Consider the following 20,470-nt stretch of genomic DNA (forward strand, 5'->3'; position numbering starts at 1 on the left):
CTTTAAGTATATACAAACATTAAATAGGCCTAAATATGACATACATAATTGCTCCTATAAAATGATACATTCAAAAGAAATTTACAAATGACCTAAGATTTATTTATATTTATAGATAGAAGCGTTATTACTGTGACAGACGATAGCGAACCCTGATTGCCTGTCTAATCATGAATATAGTGCTTACTGCTATTGGAGATTGGCAGGCCTGTCCTTCCAGGAGCTAAGTAATGACCACATCCTTCTACTGCTTTCTCTAATCGAAGCTTCTGGGCCATCCTCAACTGTCCAGTTGACTGTGAGGTGACGTGGCCTTTAGCTGTTCTGAGCGCACAATCTATGTATTTTACCTTAGTTTAGTCGTGTCAGCCAACAATATTTAACACGGTACTATTGATGCTTATGACATTTATTTATATATGTTATTTCTAATTTTCTACTGATCTAAGTAACCATAGAGTTTACATGTTTGTGCCTAAATCTTCTTTCTTTTAGTATTTTAGTTTACTTCCTTCTAATAGATCCCAAGTATCTGAAATGATAACAGAAGAGTCTAAGCATTCTCAAGGCCAAGGATTGTTATTGCTAGACTGATTTCTGGAAGACTCCCGTGCAGTTTGTGGGTGCTCTCACTGCACTCTTGCCATTATTGATGAGTTCTCCAATTTCAGAGGAGGATGTGATTTGACTTGTCCTTAATTTTTAGATGTTTCGAGAGGTTGAACATTTTAAAACTATCATCATTCAGAAATTAAATTTCCATAATCTGAACAATCCGATCTCTCCTTTGCCCGTTTGCCTACAAAAGTCTTAGTGTTTCTCTCAATGAATTGTGTGATCCTCTGTCGCTGTGTCTCTCCCTCTCTCTCACACAACACACACACACAGAAATTTGCGAAGGATGTTAAGTATGTTATACATTTAATTATAATGCCTGTTGATAACCGGGGCCCAGTTTGTTGTTTGCCTTTTAATTTTGTTTATGAAACGTGATTTTTTTTAAAAAAATTAAGCATTAAAAATCTGTGGCTGAAGAATTGACAAATATTCGTTTATAATCTATTCACATTTATATAAATTTTTACATGTAATGTCGTTCCCCATGAAGTTTATATGGTATACCATGAAGTAGGATATAACTTTAGTTTTCAGTGAATAATTAACTTCCGATCCCAGCATCATTTAATTAATAAGCCTTAAATTCACTACTCACTGGTGATACTACCTTCATGAATTCTATTATTAATTTCATGTACATACACACATACACACAACACACACCCATAGTAGGGTTTACCCCGGATTACACTGTTAGGCTCCATTTATATTTTCACTCCTGTGGAAATATCACAATGGAATTATGGCAGTTTGCAATAAAATTTAAAAAAAATTTTTTTTTTGTTTATTTATTTTTGAGAGAGAGGGAGAGACAGAGCATGAGTGGGGAAGGGGCAGAGAGAGGGGGAGACACAGAATCTGAAGCAGGATCCAGGCTCTGAGCTGTCAGCACAGAGCCTGACAAGGGGCTTGAACCCACGAACCATGAGATCACGACCTGAACCAAAGTCGGACACTTAACCAGTCCTGAGCCACGCAGGGGCCCCTGCAGTAAACTTTAATATCTTGCAAAACAACTTTCCCTACACTCTCTTCAAAATGTGTTTAGTCCTTCCTATGTATTTGCCCTTCTGGTTACATTTTAAAATAATTTTGTCAGGTTTAAAGGAAAAACACTTTCACTGAAACTATGCAGTTGAATTAAAGCGATGTGCTTTTTAGGAATTTTTACAATATTTCCACTTCTCTTTTTTTATTCAATATTTTGCCATTTTCATATAAGTCTTACATATTAATTTTGGAATTCTTACGTACTTTGTATAATTTTAAGCTGTCAGTGTAAATGTGGCTTCTTTGTTTTGGTTCTCAAATTTATCTTTATTAAGTATCACGTTGGGTACAGGTTTTCGGGTTTGTTTTGTGTTTGGAGATAGCTACCACCCAATATTACGGTAGGTTCAGGTGTACAACATAGTGATTCTATGACTCTACGCGTTATGCTATATGATCACTGCATGTGTAGCTTTCACTACGCAACGCTATTACGATACCACTGTGTTCCCAGTGCTGTATCTTTTATTCCCGTGATTTATGCATTCCATAACTGGAAGCCTGTCTCTCCCACTCTCTTCCACCATTTTGCCTGTCCCTCTCCCCCTCCCTCTTCTTTTTGGCAAACATCAGTTTGTTCTCTGTATTTACGAACCTGATTCTGCTTCTTATTTGTTTATTTGTTTGTTCTGTTTTTTAGGTTCCACATATGAGTGAAACCGTGTGGTATTTGTCTTTCTCTGTCTGAATTATTTCAGTCAGCGTGATACTCTCTAGGTCCGTCCGTGTTGCTGCAAAGGCAACATCTCACCTTTTTAATGGCTGGATAATATTCCGCTGTGTGTGTGCCACATCTTTACCCATTCATCTATGGATGGACACTTGGGTTGCTTCCGTATCTTGACTAATGTAAATAATGCTGCAATAAACATAGGGGTGCATGTATCTTTTTGAATTCGTATTTTTGTTTTCTTTGGGAAAATACCCAATAGTGGAATTATTGGATCATCTGGTATTTCTAGTTTTAATTTTTTGAGGAACCTCCATACTGTTTTCCCAAATGTGGCCTTTTTCATTCAATTTTCAAGCTCATTATTGCTGGGGATGTTCAGGAAAATTAGACTGTATTGTCTTAAATTCAGCTACTCTCCTGTGCCCTAACAGTAATTCTAATAATATTTTTGTTAATTCCTTTGGATTTTCTAGGTATATGATCCTGATGTATGAAAAATAAGGATGCCATATTGTTACTTGTGTTCAAATTACTTTCCTGAATCATGTGTTTTTGCCTTGGCCTTTAAAGTTCCATTTTGTGAATTATCTGACCTCTCCCTTGCCCATTTACCCATTCTGATCTTGGTGTTTTTCTCAGTGAATGGTATATTTCTCTCTCTGTCTCTGTGTCTCTCCCTCAAATACACACATTTGTGAAGGATATAAAGTGACCTATGAACATGTACTTTGACAATAAATACATCCTTAGTGAAATATATTCTAAGGACAAAAAAAATTCTGTAAAGAAATATTCACTTTTATCCAGGAGGTTTATAGATACTGTATGTTGATGCTATAATTTTAAGACTATGGTATAAATTTTACAGCAGAAAGCAAGTAAGCAAATATATTAATACTGTTGGCACCAAGTTTTTCCAGGTGAGAGAAAGATGAGGCAAACATAAAGCCATAAAAAGCTAATATAAACTCTGTTATATTAGATTTGAACTGAATATATCAACATTGTCCAAATGATCTCCTGACTAAAAAAAAAAGAATACATCATGGTTCAAGTAAAGGCCAAGAAGACATGATATTCCAAAAGCAATGAGTACACTTTAGTGTCTATTTCTAATGGATATAGTTTCTCATGATTTTGCCATCTGTGAGTTTGAGCCCTGCATTGGGCTCTCTAGTCTCAGGGCAGAGCCTGCTTCTAACCCTTTTCCTCCTTTTCCTCCTGTTCGCTCCCCCCCAACTCGTGCTCTCCCTCTCTCTCAAAAATAAATAAACATTAAAAAAGAAAGAAAGAAAGAAAGAAAGAGAAAGAAAGAAAGAAAGAGAAAGAAAGAGAAAGAAAGAAAGAAAGGAAAAAAGAAAAGAAAGGAAAAGAAAAGAAAAGAAAAGAAAAGAAAAGAAAAGAAAAGAAAAGAAAAGAAAACTGTCCCAGAAGATCCTAGTGTGCATCTTGGTTAGGAACCATTGACATAGAGAATATCCAATATTCTCTTTAAAGTTCAATCTATGTCACACCCCTTTTCTCACTGTTCATTTTGTTTGTTCTTTTTAATATGATATTGGTCAAAATTTGTCTATTATAATGCTTTTTTTTCCCATAGCACAGCCATTAGATTGATTAATCCACTGTGTTTCTGATTCCCAAGTCCATAACCCCTGCTTCTCTCCTTGTTATTTTCTTACGCCAATTTTCTTTAGCATGTTCTTATTTCTTGTGATATTTTATTTCTCATAATTTCAGGAAATAAATAATGTATTCATTTTTAACATTTCTTTTCAAGCAAAGTCAAGTTGTGCATTTACTTCCAACCACCATGTACACATCTATTTTATTTTCATTTTCATTGTTCTGCAGTAATCTTTGTTGGATGTTTGAGTTCCTCTGTGGTTTACCATTTTGATCCACAAAAGGGAGAATTCTCTTAAATTTCCAAGTGCTTATGGGCTTTTTTTCTTCCATTTAAACTTTCTTCTTGGTTTCTTCTTTTCTTACATACATCATGATTTTTTTAAAGGTGCTTTTTAAATGATTTGTTTTAGGGAAGTTATTGATTTTTTTGATCTGATAATCAATTTCTGTGAAAGTTGTTTGGAATGTTGAAAAGAATATATGGTCTCTCCTTCCCTCTCACTTTTGCTCTCTTGCTCTCTATTTTTCTGTGTACTTGACCTTAGTCATATTTTAAATTCTTGAAATGTTTTTTGTTAAACTGTCACTTGTGTTTCTAAGACATTTTTAAAATATGTATATTTTGGCTGCTAGTTACTAGATGTATAAAGGCTCGTGGTAATCACATCTTCATTTTGGGTATTAGCTATTAAATACTAAAACTCTATAAACTGGCCTCCCCATCCCTGCCCGCCCTCCAGCCTCACTACCTTTCAGTCTTCTCTTCCCTTCTCATCCTATCACTCTGGCCTTCTTTCAGATGTTCAAACACACCCTGCTCATCTACCACAGGGCCTTTGCACATGGGTTACCTTCCTTGGGGTTATCGTCTCCAAACACTTTATCTAGCTAATGCCAACTCTGCTTTCAAGTCCAAATCTAAATAACAATCCTCATTCTAATTTCAGTCTACAAATGCACAATCTAAATTCAGTTTTCCTTTAAATGTTTTTGTGGCACCTTGTAGCTTTTCTTGCTAGTACTGATCACAATTAGCAACTCTGTTTTCATTGGCATAATATCCTATCTCTTACAGTGTAGTATAGCATCGTTGTACAGTATCAGCCTTTCTTGCCAGTCATGACCACAAGGTCATAGATTGAGACTGTTTTGCTCACTACTGTTTCCCCATTTACTAGCATAGTGCCTGGCCCATGGTAGGCACGGCCTCCAAGTATATATAACCATTCTCTGTTAAGGAATTCACCTACCGAACTACAATCTGAGAGAGGGAGGTAATTTAAATTGAGTCACTAAGTTCCCGAGAATGGAGAGAAAAACAAAATTTACATATATATATATATATATATACACACACACATGTATATATATACATGTATATACATACATGTATATACATGTATATATATACATGTATATACATGTATGTATATACGTATATATATACACAAGTATACGTATATATATATATATAATTTCTAACAACATGGGAGTTGGAACACTGACCTCCATACCATCAAAAATCCACATGTAACTTTGAGTCCCCCAAAAACCTAACCATCGATAGCCTACTGTTGATTGGAAGCCTTTTCCAATGACATAAACCATCAATTAACACATATTCTGTATGTTATATGTATTATATACTGTATTCTAACAATAAAGTAAGCTAGAGAAAAGAAAATGCTATTGTAAAAAATCATAAGGAAAAGGAAATACATTTATAGTACTGTGGTGTAAAAAATCTGCATATAAGTGGAGCCAGAGAGTTCAAACCTGTGTTGATCAAAGGTCAACTAGAGACATATACAGATATAGATACAGATGATATATAGATATATATGCATTTATTTCCTATTATGACTGCTACTTCTCCTTCCAGAGAACTCAGAAATTATGAACACAGAAATGTGTGTAGCGATACATATAAGCATTTGGAATTTTAGTGAGATTCATGCTATGGTTTTACCGAGAATGTCTTGATTTTTATGACTGAATCGTGCATTGGCCTTTATTCTGCTTATGATCTTGTTGACTGTTTTCTTGCAGCTTCTGAATAACTTCTTCAAGGACCCATTCCCAGAAGAATTTTTGGTTCTCTTCAGAAACTGGGTCAATGACTCCAATCCTGCAGTTAGCAAACTGAGCCTCCAGAAAATTGCCAACATGGCGCCAGTTATCAATGAGGTACGCGCGAATGTGTGTGTGTGTGTGTGTGTGTGTGTGTGTGTGGGGAGGGGGGTGGGTGTGGTTTGTGAATGCCATCACCATCAAAGTTAACCTGAGATTTGATATTGCTCAATATCTTTACTGATAAAACATTGATATTTCTCAGTTTCTAACAGCTAAACCAGTATCAAAGCCTGATGTTTTATCGGCAAGAAAATTGGGTTGAGTAGAACTGGTGGTGTAAGTAAATTCAGGAGCGTAATGACCTTGTGTACATTTTCCCCACAAAATCATTTATTGCCCTCGGAATCGAGCAGCATCGTCCTACACAAACTCCTTTCTTTCAGTCGAAACCACGCACACGTTAAGTTAATTTCCCCTTCAATACACACAGGTGCTGACACATTAATTCCGATCTTGGGGCCCTCGCTCAAGGTTTTTCTTCCACACCTCACAACACGTTCCTCCTTCACCCACACATATTCACATTTGTCTCCTTTTTCAGCTCAAGTCAAATTCCGCAGAATATTCTGACCTGGCAGCCTTGTTCTTCTCAGAGCCACAGCAACTGTCAGCAGTCGCTTATACAATACTTCATATCAAAAATTCTCTATGGGGCACCTGGGTGGTTCAGTCAGTTAAGCGTCTGACTCTCATAATCTCACACGGTTTGTGGGTTCGAGCCCCAAGTCAGGCTCTGTGCGAACAGTGGAGAGCCTGCCCGGGATTCTCTCTCTCCCTCGCTCTCTGCCCCTCCCCGACTCTCTTGCTCTTTCTCAAAATAAATAAATAAACTTAAAAAAAAAATCCTCTATGTATGATGCTTGGGCCAGCCGTGTCAGCATCTCCCAGAAAACTTGTTAGAAATGCAAATTGTCAGGCCCCACCCCAGGCCTGTGGAATCAGGAATCCTGGGGTGGGGGTGGGGGAATCAGGAATCCTGGGGTGGGGGCGGGGTGGGGGGGCCACCAACCCGTGTTTTTGTAAGTCTTCCAAGTGATTCTAACACAGTTTAAACTTGAGAATCACTGTCTTACGCTGTTTCCTACTGAATCACGTGAACACTTCTTGCTTTCCAGGAAGATTGAATCTAAGCATACCCTTACGTTTTGTAATTCTCTTATAAATTCCTTTTTCCTTAGTTGTTTTTTGAATTCCAGTTAGTTAACATACGGTGTAATATTAGTTTCATATGTACAATTTAGTGGCAGTTACATGCAATACCCAGTGTTCATCACAAGTGCACTCCTTCATCCCCATCACCTACTTCACCCATCCCAAAGTATCTCGCATAATGGCATTATGCTGATTCCATAACCCATTGTTGATTGAATAATAAATTTAATAATAAATCCTTGTTTATCTATGAAGCATGGTCTCTGAATGCTCAAAGCCGGTCAGTGGGCACCCATTTTTGCACTTAGAGAGACATGAGCCATGGTCTGTTTGCTTTAGATAAATCACACATGTCAGTGTATATGCTATTAGTAATCAGAGTTATTTATCGCCTTGTCTGGCACTCTTCCCAATGTTATTAACAACTGAAAGGAAGATTCTATGTCAAGGTTAGCTAGGAGAGAAAGAGAGAAACAGTGGAGAGGGAGCTGGGTTGAGATCACATACCATCTATTGGTAAAGACAACTTTCTAGCCAGAGGCAAGGCCTCTGGCTATTTTTTTTGGTAAATGGTCTCTGTTTCTTTTGCTTCTTTTCTTTCCAGCCTTTGTTTCTCTTCTTTGAGAAGAGAAGGTGTCTCCTTTTTGCCTTTTTCCTTGCTTTATAATCTGCTGTCTCTGACTCCCAGGCCTTGGCTCAGCAGCTCGGTGGCTCTCACGTCCACACAAGTCACTGGCACCGGTTTAGAGGTCACACTGTTCGTGATGTGCTGGTGAATGCTTAACGGTCACCTCTCTGGAAATAACACCAATTTCTCTGGTGTAGGTACTCTCAATGCGGCTAATTTCAAGCTGTCAAAGGGGCGTCATTAAACAAAGAATTGGGGAGAGATACACAGTAGCACATCACAATTTAATATTCCTACCATACAGATAGGATACATGTATCATATGCCCTCAATGGCATATAAGAGTAAACTGGAGGCAAAGAAATAGGAAGTGATAAGTTTTGAGTATTTATTACCTTTGTTTTATTTCTTTACAGATTTACCAAACTTGGTTGTTTTTTTTTTTAATTTTTTTTTTCAACGTTTTTTATTTATTTTTGGGACAGAGAGAGACAGAGCATGAACGGGGGAGGGGCAGAGAGAGAGGGAGACACAGAATCGGAAACAGGCTCCAGGCTCTGAGCCATCAGCCCAGAGCCCGACGCGGGGCTCGAACTCACAGACCGCGAGATCGTGACCTGGCTGAAGTCGGACGCTTAACCGACTGCGCCACCCAGGCACCCCACCAAACTTGGTTTTTAAGAGTGACTTTTTAAATTTTGATTCCAGTGTAGTTAACATGCCGTGTTATATTAGTTTCAGGTGTGCAATAGAGTGATTCAACAACTCTATACATCACCCATGGGGTGTTCATTGTGATAAGTGTACTCTTGATCCCCTTCACCTATTTCACCCTCTGCCCACCCCCCTCCCCTCTGGCAGCCATCAGTTTGTTGTCTAGAGTTGAGAGTCTGTTTTAACAATCAGCTTACAAAATTTTTGACAATGTGACAGTTGACCGTCTGGGGGCAACCCCCCCACACCCCTGCATGCTGCCCAAACTCTGGTGTGTTTGGTACCAAATGCTACCTCAAGTCTCCTTCTAGCTCCAAAATCCAACCATTTTCCTCTTGTATCTATAGATAGAAAATGTCTGCAGCTTATTAATATCCATCTTGGATGCCTTCCTCTCAAAAGAAAAGACTGTTATAATTCGGGCCTTACTCACCCTTCGAAGACTCTTAGGCAAACTGGACAAGGTGACCTACTCTTCTTTGTGTATTAGGATTGCTTCCAGCTACTGCCCTCTGATGGATCACGTGAGTTACAGTTACATACGTGACATCATTCGGTTTTATAGATAAGCTGAAGGCCCAGAAGACAGTCATTTTGTGCAGAAGCACCATCTTTTCCAGAGATAACAATATGAGTCAAAGAAGTACAATCTCTCTATATATAGTTATATACATATAAAACTAACCCGTGAGAACCTGGAAAAGTCGGCCCATAAGAAAAGAGAAGCAAAAAATAGCCTCTGTCTTTGCATGAAAGAGGAATTGTAGCTCAGTAGCTGTATCTCGGCTAACCCTGGGTCTGGATTCCCTGGTTTCAAATCCCTGTTCTGCCTCTTATGAGCTGTGAAATCTTGAGCAGGTGATTTAGTCTCTTAATGTTCTAGCCTCTCCACCTATAAAATAGAGAGAGTGGCACGTGTATTATGGGCATTAGAGATGACGGGTACAATGCCCCAAATGTGTTAGTTATTATCATACAAAACTCTAAGTAAAAGGTCTTTCATCAAAAAGTTGTGCATTTTGAAAATTCTCATTTTGTATAGTAAATGTGTTCTAGAAAAGTTGGGTGAAAGCAAGATATTTTAATAAGCAACAACACTTTGATATGCCATGGAGAATCTATTTATTTTTAAACACTTCTATGAGTTGTTTGTGAACCAGAGAATTATTTCGTAGAAAATTATTTTGCCAAAATTTATAGGCTCTTAATTATTCAGGTTTCATTGAAGAAGGGCACAGATTATTAAATTATAAAAAAAGAATAAATTTAGTGGCAAAAATTATTTTCATAAAGACATAGTAATAATAATGGTAAATGGATTTATTGAGCATTTACTAAGTACCAATCACTATTCTAAGGGATTTACATGGACTACCTCATATAATTCTCTAAACAGCTCTATTACTATTATCCAGTTTACATGTAAGGAAAATAAAGCAAAGAGAAATGAATATTTGGCCAAGTTCACACGGCTAATAAGTAGTGGGAATGTCCATGTAATAAATTATTTATTATTTGGGGAAAAAAAAACTAAACTAAACTAAACTAAATAAATAAATAATCAAACCAAACCAAATGAAAAGAGGCAAAATCAGAGAGGAAAGTACCAAATATCGATTTACCCTAAGTCATCCCTTGGACATAGAGTATTTGAAAACTACTGGATATCAATGAAACAATGACACTATGTGTCTCCATTTTTTTTTAATTTTTTTTTTTTATGTTTATTTATTTTTGAGACAGAAAGAGACAGAGCATGAACGGGGGAGGGTCAGAGAGAGGGAGACACAGAATCCGAAACAGGCTCCAGGCTCTGAGCGGTCAGCACAGAGCCCGACGCGAGGCTCGAACTCACGGACCGCGAGATCATGACCTGAGCCGAAGTCGGCCGCTTAACCAACTGAGCCACCCAGGCGCCCCACTATGTGTCTCCATTTTAAAAGAAAAGAATAATTTGCTCAAGCTTAATCTATGGGGAATAAAAACAGGATTTCGTCAGGTGTGGGGCACTAAAAGCTCTTTCCACTGGTCCAGATAGGCTTTCAATGGTTAGCATATCTTCCTATAGACTAAGGATACAACAGGTAACCCACAGATGAATGCACTTTGTGGGCGTGTTACATTTGGCTGTCATTTTATGTCATTTGTGTTACATTTAGACTGTTGTCTGAGTCCATGATTTTTAAACTGGGAGATTTCTCCCAGAAATCTGAATTGTAAATGAAATACCAGAAGATTTGAGAATACTGGAGCCCACAAACCCATTTGGCAACGGTCTGCAGGAGCTGGGTGCCCTCTCTGAGAGAGGCCAGAGCCCTCTGCTTCAAGCCCCCCTCCTCTCCCTGCTACCTGCTTTGCTTGTTTACATCAGCTTCCTAGCCCCAAGGACATGACTTGACCATTGCTTTAGGTTTGAGCTTTGATCCACGTTTGTTACCTCCGGGAAGGAACATACAAAGCCACATTAGCCATTTGTATTTTGCTGGGAATATATCTAATATATTTCTGAAAACAGAAAGGAAAAGCAATTAATGAAATCATGAACAAAAACTGGGAAGTGATACGATATTTTTAAAGATTAACCTCTTCTCTGACTTGCAGTTTTTCTCTCCTAGCTTTTTATAATCCCAAAACCTTCCTATTTGGCATAAGCAAGCTCTTAGAAACCTGGTTCTTATGCCATTGGTATTCACCAGTAATCTGCAAAGGCCTCCAGCCTTTGAATGCACCATGGTTACTTTAAGTACCTTTATAGAAATTACTTCCAGGTTATACAGATTATTCCAGTTTATATTTTTAGAACGTTCTTAAATACCGTCTTCCTGAATTTAAGAAACACTTTTCACAGGGAATTTTCATAATGCATCTGAATTTGAGTAAGCGAATCTTTATTTTCCAATCAGAAAAAAGCTGACTACTTAGACTGAGATGAATCTTTTCTAAAAATAAATGATAATTATAATTATATATATGTATGTATGTACATATATCTACATGGTATATATACACATATAGTATATATACATGTAAATATATTTAAACATATATACACAAATGTGAGATATGTATCTCCCACTGCTTAAATAAAAAAGCCTTAGGGGCGCCTGGGTGGCTCAGTTGGTTAAGCGTCCGACTTCAGCCCGGGTCACGACCTCGCGGTCCGTGAGTTCGAGCCCCGCGTGGGGCTCTGGGCTGATGGCTCAGAGCCTGGAGCCTGCTTCCGATTCTGTCTCCCTCTCTCTCTGCCCCTCCCCCGTTCATGCTCTGTCTCTCTCTGTCTCAAAAATAAATAAACGTTAAAAAAAAATTTTATAAAAAAAAAAAAAGCCTTAGTAATATCCTCAGATGTGACCTTTCTCTGTGTGCCTTTGTAGAGTAATGAAGGCATTCGGAGTATGGCCATTCGACACTTTGGTGAATTACTCAGGGACATGAGTCATTACACGTGGATGCTAAATGATGTGGTTCTTGGAGGCTTGGTGCCCCTGATCCTGTTTTTGGAGGACACAGATATCAGTGTAGTTAAAGTAAGTCCTGTGATCTTGTTTTTCCTAGTTTTGCAGAGAATCATAGTGTTTTTGGTAACATCAGACGAGCAGATCTTCAGTGACCTTTTTCTGCTTCACAGGCATGTAGACATACATTAACAATCTGTACCTCAGAATTAGACTGGTCAACATCTTATTTGCTCAAAGACAAATATTACAATTTTGAGCTGGTGGTGCTCAACATCTGTAACAATCTTGTAAGTAACCCCACAATGTTTACTACCTTAGGAGTTCTAGAAATAACTTGAAAGGAGACCCAAAGTGATGAAAGGTGTGGCAGGGACAGGAGTGGACCCTGGAGAAGGAATGTGAAGAAAAGATAAGACACGAATAGTTACAAGCTAGGGCTTAAGACCAGAAAAAAATTAAATTTTCCACTTCTTCCCCAACATGGATCGCCTCTGATTATCTTTCTCCAACCCACCTACTTTGAGCTCCGGATGGTGATAAAGGGAGGAACAGCATTTCAGATCACCAGAAACAAAACTGGAGTTACTCTGTCATCATCTTAATGAGCTGGTGCTCTGGAAACCAACATGAATTGCAGCAATAGACAAGCGGGGCTGGAAGAATGCCACGTAAAAGTTGGAAACACAAAGTTGGGCTTAGGAATCATATAATAAACTGAATAACATCTACAAACAAAAGGGTAAAGTGTATACATAGAAATCTCCAAGGTTTAAATTGGGCCTAATTTGGTATAAGCAACCAAGCTCTTTTTTCTGGAAGCCTCTCTAGAAGAAACGTGCTTTTGCCGATGACTGAGGTTTTTTTTCCCCCCCCTCATTTTATTTTCAGCTTGTTTCTCATGAGAACTACATTACAGATTTGATATCTGACACCTTGGGGTTCCTGAGAAGCTCCCGAATATATCTGAGGAAAGCATCAGTTATTTTAATTGGTAAATAAAATTCAATTCTCATTTTTTAATTTGCCTTACAAGGTACAGAATGGGGTAGCAGCTGGAAGTCTTTCTTAAAAAAATACAAATTTTCTTGGTTTATGAGGGGCAGCACCTGCCATGGTGGTATCTATTAATCAAAGTTAGATATGTGATGAGAATTGAGTTCTATTTGCTAACACAGTAAGTATTATTATACAAAGTGTATTCAACAGGATGAATTTCAGATTTTAAGATGGTGGCAAACCATTGCTAATTCTTCCCCTTCGCTGCCTAAAAATCACTACCCAAAGAGCAGGAAGAATATAAAAAATACAAATACCATCTTCAATAAAACAGGACAACTGTAACTACAAATTACAGATGAGGAAATGCTACTCAATCCAATAAAGTTCTTTCGAAAGTGTTGTGCGGGGAGGGGAGGTGCAGGAAGATTCTAACAGAGGACAGCTAAAGTTTTTGATCTTGTACAAACCTGACCAAACAGGGGTTTTTTGCCCCCTCACTAGTTTGTTACCATAAAGATCAAAATTAATAAACCTTTATTTGGAATGACAGGAGGTGAGTTCCCTGTTTGGTAGTGGGATCTTCCCTTGACCCTATTTAGCATCATGGAGTAGCAGGGGCACCCAGGACTGAGGAAATAGTCATGTCAGCCGGACTTGTAGAGAGGAGTCTGTCAGTCAGCGAAGGTAGAAGACAAATCAAACCAGGCTCATCACTAGAGCTCATGATCTTTCTGGGGCTTAGAGGAGCAACGCAACACAGACGTGCAGAAAATCCTGTGTCATAAGAACTTTATTTCAAACCAGAAAGAGCTCCTATCCTGAATTCTACCCTGGAACTTTCTGCCAACAGTCCTCTATAACTAATATTGCAAGATCCCAAAATAAATAATTGAAAAAGGCATTATCTTTCTACAGAGGTATTTCCATGGGGAAAATAGAGGACAGAAAAAAAATTAGAAAATGTTTCTACAGACCGGATAAAAACCATGATACATATTTCTGTGAACCCAAAACTTTGTTATGTAAAGATCTAAGGTATAATATCAACACACAGGCAGTATATGATAGGAGAACGGGAGCACGGGAAAAATCAGCTTTCAAAGAATGGGGGGAAAGCGTAAGAAAAAAACTATATAACCATTAGTACACTATAACCAGCAAAGAGAAAATATATATTGTTGAGAACCTTAGGAAGGAAGGAAGGAACAACAGGTACAGGGTTGAGAAATGCTAGCAAGAGGAATGAAAACCGGCAAGAAACAGTTTGAAAAGCTAAGGGACAATGAGCAATCCAGAAGATAGATAAAAGAAATGCCAACTATGCATAAATATCCCTGAAGAAGAAAAATGATTAGGGGCACCTGGGTGGCTCAGGCAGTTAAGCGTCCAACTTCGGCTCAGGTTATGTTCTCATGGCTGATGAGTTTGAGCCCCGTGTCCGGCTCTCTGCAGTCAGCTCAGAGTCTGGAGCCTGCTTTGGATTCTGTGTCTCCCTCTCTCTCTGCCCCTCCCCGACTCGCATTCTGCCTCTGTCTCTGTCTCTCTCTCTCAAAAATAAATAAATATTAAAAAAATTAAAAAAAATTTTTAAAAGAAAATGATTAGAGCAAAAAGGCATTCATTCCAAAGGGCTCCTGGGTGGCTCAGTCGGTTAAGCATCCAACTCTCGGTTTCGGCTGAGGTCATGATCTCATGGTTTGGTTAAGTTTGAGCTCTGCCTTGACAGTGCAGAGCCTGCTTGGGATTCTCTCTCTCTCCCTCTGTCTCTGCCCCTCCCCTGCTCATGCTCTCTGTCTCTCTCAAAATAAATAAACTTTAAAAAAAGGTATAATTTAAGAAATAAAAGAATTAAATAAACTGAGGTTTGATCAAATGTTTTTTCAAGAAACATTTTATACAGAATGCAGCATTAAGTCATTTCTTAATAAAGTTACGGAACTTCACAGTTAAAGAATTCTTTGAGCATTTAGGGGGGGAAATGTCATCTATAAGTTACAAAATAAGTAAATCTGGCCTTAGATTTCTCCACTTCGGTATTCAACCCTAAAATAAAGTAGAATAGTGCCTACAAAATCCTAAATGGAATGAAAAGAAGAGAGAGGAAAGAAGGAGGAAGGGAAAAGGAGAGAGCAGCAAAGAGGGGGGAAAGGAAGAAAAGAAAAAGAAATAAGAGTCCCGGGGGGAGGGTGGGAGATGAGTGAGGGAGGAAGGAATGAAAGGAGTATGGACGGACGAAAGGAAGGAAGGGGGATGGAAAAAGAAACTACAATGCGTGCAATATTTCTATGGAAAAAAAAAAAAAAACCTTGCAAGTATTACTGAAAGACACAAAGAAGATCTGAAAAAATAGAAGGGTATAAACCAAATTTTGGGAAAGAAAGAATCAAATTTTAAAATGTGCCAATTCTGGGGTGCCTGGGTGGCTCAGTCCGTTGAGCTTCCAACTCTTGATTTCAGCTCAGTTCACGACCTCAGAGTCGTGCATCCAAGCCCCACATCGGGCTCCACAGAGCCTGCTTGGGATTCGCTCTCTCCCTTTCTCCCTGTCCCTTCCCCCCTCTCTAAAATAAATAAATAAACTTAAAAAAAAAAAAACAAAGAAAATAAAATGTGCCAATTCTTTCCTACATGGATCTATGCAAGGAATGAACTGCCAATTCGAATATCAGTATGGCTTTCTTTTTGCAAAACTGACATGTTGATTCTAAAAATAATGTGGAAAGTTAGCATGCAAGAATATCCAGGAAATTCTGACCAAGAGAAAAAAAAAAAGATGGGGCCAGGAGTGGGGGTGGGGGACTAGCTCTATCAGATATTAATACAGCTACAGTACTTAAAATCACATGGAATAAATAGACAAACAAGTAGAACAAAGTACCGTACAGAAATAACTATCAAAACATGCAGTGTTTTAAAGTGAATCATTGGCTTTAACTAACAGTGATGAGAATATAGAATCTTCCTTAAATAGCTTCGGGACACCTGGTGAGCCATCTGGAATTTCAAAAATTATTTCATTCCTATCTTACTTACTTCAAATAAATTCCAGATAGTCAAAGGCTCATATGCTAAAAATGAAACCATAATGATAAATAAAAGTAGAATAGTTTGGAAAAATTTATTGTATAGTCATGGGGTGGGCAAGACCTTTCTAAAGTAAAGGTCAAAATCTAGGAACCATGAGGAAAAGATTGATAAACTATGAAAAAAAGTAAATACTTCTGCAGGGCAAAACCACTATAAACAGTCAGAACCCAAATTGAGATGACACCACAAATGAAGGGTGAGTTCTCACTGTCCGAAGATTCTTTATAAGTCCATGAGAAAAGACAAGAAATTCCTAAAAATTCCCATTATCGGCATAGAATTCTGTACAAAATAGCTGACATTTAATAAAATAAAATTTAAAAAAACAGACATATAGAAAGAATTTTTTCATGCAAGAAAAAAACCAAACAATGGAAATAGAATCCAGGATATACAATTCTTGAAGTAGGTATGAGCTTTAAAATAGAAATTATAAATGTGTTTAAAAGATTAATAAAATGGAATGCATAATTCAGTGGGTAAAATGAACAGCAGATTAGAAAGACCTGAAAAGAGACTTTGAGAATTAGATCTGTCAGAACAAAATATTCAGCTTCAAGATCAAAGTTTGAAGAGATAAGAGTAGAAAATAGGAAAAGAGCGTAAGAGTATGAGACATGGTGAAAAGGTGAGAAATACACATCCATAAGGAGAGGGAAAGAAGAATGAGACAAAAATACTTGAAGGGTAAAGGCCAAGAATTTTCCAAAACTGAAATAAGGTAATAACAAGAAATAACACATCTAGGTTTGGACAAAGGAAAATAAAACTTTAAAAATATGTAGATAAATAATTATATTTAAAAATATTTAGAACACTGGAAGGAATTCAGAAAAATTGTTTGAATTAATACATAAATTTAGCAAGCTTTCTAGACACAGCATCAAAATACAAAGATCAATTGGATTTCTATACACTAAGAATAAACCATCGGGAAATCAAATTTTTGAAAATGCCTAATACAATAGCACCAAAAAATCCTGAAATAACTCAAAATAAAACTACAGAAAGATGCCCAAGATGGGTACACAGAAAACCAGAAAACCCTGAGACAATTTTTAGAAACTTAGATACATAATGTTGGTGGACTAAAGGATCAAGAGAGTATGGTAACTTCGACTCTTCCCCAAACTGATCTGTAAATTCAGTGCAATCCCAAACAAAATCTCGCCAGGGGCTCTGAGTGTGTGTGTGTGTGTGTGTGTGTGTGTGTGTGTGTGTGTGGTGTGTCTGCGTGTGAAATGAGACAAGCTGATTCTAAGTTTTACATGAAAATGTAATGGTTTGAGAATAACCAAGATGATTTAAGGAAGAACCACAACGTTGAAAACTTATAGTACTGGGTAGATATCAGGACACAGTATCCATGAAGGTAATGTGGCAGTGGCACTGTGATCGAATGAAGTCAAGACACTACCCCCCCACCCCCCGCCCCCGCCACACACACAATTATGATACAAGTGACCCTGCGCAGCAATAGGGAAAGGACAGTGTTTGCTTTAACGGTTCTGGGTTAATCACACAGGGATATAAAAAATATCTTGACTCCTATTTTATGCAATATAATTACAGTTGGATCTACAATCCAAAAGTGTAAGAGGTAACACAATAAAGCTTCTAGAAGTAAATACTGAGTAGTAGGATATCAGGATGACCTTGAGACAGCAAAGATTTCTTATAAGGACCCCAAAATTCACTCACCATAAATAAAAAGATGGTGAACTGGACTACATTAAAATTAAAGACTTCTGTTTATTAAAAAAAAAAAATGGAAAAGTTTAGCCCCAAAGCAGGAGAAGAATTTGTAAGGCACGTAACATTTAAAAAGATTAGTACCCAGAATAAAAACGCCTACAAATATATAAGTAAAAGACAACTCAATATAAAAACAGGGAAGGGACTTGTTAGAACAGGCATTTTACAAAAGAAATATAAAAGTGGCCAATAAATACTATATAAAATTCTTATTAATCATGACCAAAACAGCAAAGAAAATCACAGTGCGATGCCACCAAATCCATGAGAATAACTGAAAGGAAAAAGACTAACAATGTCAAGTGGTAGGAGGCAAAGCAATGGAAATGTTCATAGTTCGGGTGGGAGTGAAAATTGATACAACCACTTTGGAAACTGTTTAACGGTAACGATTAAAGGGCAAGATAAGCATATCCCTTAGCCAATAAGTCTTCTGCTAGCTACATACCAAACATTAATGCGTACAAATGCATACCAAAATTCATGTACAAGAATGCCCACGATAATATCATTATTCGTATAGCCTCAAATTGTTCAGCAGCAGCAGAATGGATTTTTTTTAATGCTGCATTCATAAGATGGAGTATCATATAACAGCGTTCAGCAAACTTTTTCTGTAAAGGAACAGATAGTAATTATTTTAAAATATGAGTACTGTCTGGTCTCTGTCAAAACTACTCAGCTCTGCCATAAAAGCAGAATGGCTAAAAGTAGCAATGGATAATACATAAATATATGAGCCAATGAGCTTGGCTTTGTTCCAAGAAAACTTTATTTGCCAACTCCTGATATGTAGCAGTGGAAATGAATGAACTATTGCTTCATTAAAGAAGTTGGATGAATCTCCCGATAATGCTCAACAACAAGTTGAGCTAAAGAATAGTCTAAGGGGTGGGGGAGGAGATTGGGAAGGGCATGCCAGAGACTTCTGGAATGGTAGCAGTTTTTCTATTTAATGACCTAAGTGGAGCTAGAAATGTTCTCAGTAATCATGCACTGAGCTGTGCCAATATGATTTATGCACATTGATACACATAAATATATCTCCATAAAAAGTATCATTAAATAATAATTATTTGAAAGCACTAAAAGGTGTTCCAAGGATAATCTAAGACATGGTTTGCTTTGAGGAAAGCTATGGAGGCAGCTAGATTAGAGGATGCATTTCCACAATGTATTTTGGGGTCACTCTAATACTACTTTGTGCATAGGGTACTTGGCAAAATCAGGTGGCCATTTACTGCTCAGAGATGAAATTGAAGTCATGCTTGAAGGTAAGTGTTGAAGTTATAATGAAATCTGTATGTATGAGTTATGTATAAGTCTAAATGAATTCATTCTCTGTGATTCAATTCACATGTGTTCTGTAATGGTGCCAGGGACGGGAGAAGGGTGGTAGGGAGGAATCAACGGAAAAACTAGGTTAAAGGGTATCTTTTTTCTTTTCTTTTCTCTTCTCTTCTTTTATTTCTTTTCTTTTTTCTTTTCTTTTCTCTTCTTTTCTTTTTCTTTTCTTTTTTTCTCTTCTCTTCTCTTCTCTTCTCTTCTCTTCTCTTCTCTTCTCTTCTCTTTTCTTCCTTTCCCTGTTCTGCTTCCCTTTCCTCCCTTCCATTCCCTCCCCTTTCTCCACTTGCACCGGAGAGAATTAAGGAACAGTGTTTGCTCTCAAGACGTCCAAACTTTGGCATCTCTCTCTTACCCTCTATGTCCTCATCAGGATCAGATTTACAAACAGGTGGGATAGAAAATAGGGTGGCAACTTCCCTCCCTTCCGTGTGTGTGTGTGTGTGTGTGTGTGTGTGTGTGTGTAATAGACTTTATTTTTTAAAGCAGTTTTAGATTTACAGCAAAATTGACAGGAAGGTACAGAGATTTCCTATATACCTCCTGCCCTCACAATGTTGCACAGCCTCCCCCACCATCAACGTCTCCCCCACTCCAGATGTTTGTTACAACTGATGAACCGACATCGACACATTATGATCTTCCTTTTTTATTCCTTCATTCCCCCCATTCACTAATTTCTTCAACACCTATCTGTGGACAACCTGCAAATGCTAAGCCCTGTAATTCTGCCTCCGTGTCCTCAGAATCTTCTTTCTCTCCTCCTTCTCTTCCTGCTCCTTCTCCTCCCTTTTCCACATCTGTCCTCCCCTCCCCCCCCCCCCATTTCTTCTTGTTAAGAAGAAAATAACTCCCACAAGCCTGGTGTCTGGATATAATGACATTAGCCTTTTGGTATATGTATTATCTCAGATATTTTTAAAGAATATAAGCTATTATATATTTATTTTTTGAATTATCAAAAAGTTGTGTAACTTTCTCATTTCCTCATATATTCATGCCAATATTCACATATTCATGCCAAGAAACAGGGGTTTGCATCATCGTAGTAATATGTGTGTGCCATTTCATTTTATGATATGGCGGATTTTTACGTGGTTCTCTGTTGATGAATGTTTAGATAGATTCCAACTTTTCTCATTATTATGAGTACTACTGAGCCTCTTGATGAATATATATTTATGCCATGTAGCAGAATGCTTAGCACATGACAGGCACTCAGTCAATGTT

At 37.7% G+C, this 20,470-nt stretch overlaps 1 protein-coding gene across 3 annotated transcripts in view; it reads left to right on the forward strand.

Annotated features, from left to right (window-relative positions):
* The window catches only part of MROH9 (maestro heat like repeat family member 9), an 88,944-nt gene that overhangs the window by 67,782 nt on the left and 692 nt on the right, over window positions 1–20,470 (forward strand). The window contains exons 16-21 of one of the 3 annotated variants that reach the window (XM_042925984.1): window positions 6,020–6,157; window positions 8,945–9,121; window positions 11,972–12,124; window positions 12,226–12,342; window positions 12,944–13,046; window positions 19,108–19,170. In XM_042925984.1, the coding sequence (XP_042781918.1) occupies window positions 6,020–6,157; window positions 8,945–9,121; window positions 11,972–12,124; window positions 12,226–12,342; window positions 12,944–13,046; window positions 19,108–19,170 (751 nt within the window). Of the gene's footprint in view, window positions 1–6,019; window positions 6,158–8,944; window positions 9,122–11,971; window positions 12,125–12,225; window positions 12,343–12,579; window positions 12,905–12,943; window positions 13,047–19,107; window positions 19,171–20,470 lie in introns of those variants that run through there. The other 2 variants (XM_042925985.1, XM_042925986.1) reach the window with 2 other exon arrangements.

Source organism: Panthera leo, chromosome F3, assembly GCF_018350215.1.
Source record: "Panthera leo isolate Ple1 chromosome F3, P.leo_Ple1_pat1.1, whole genome shotgun sequence".
Taxonomy (NCBI): Eukaryota; Metazoa; Chordata; class Mammalia; order Carnivora; family Felidae; genus Panthera; species Panthera leo.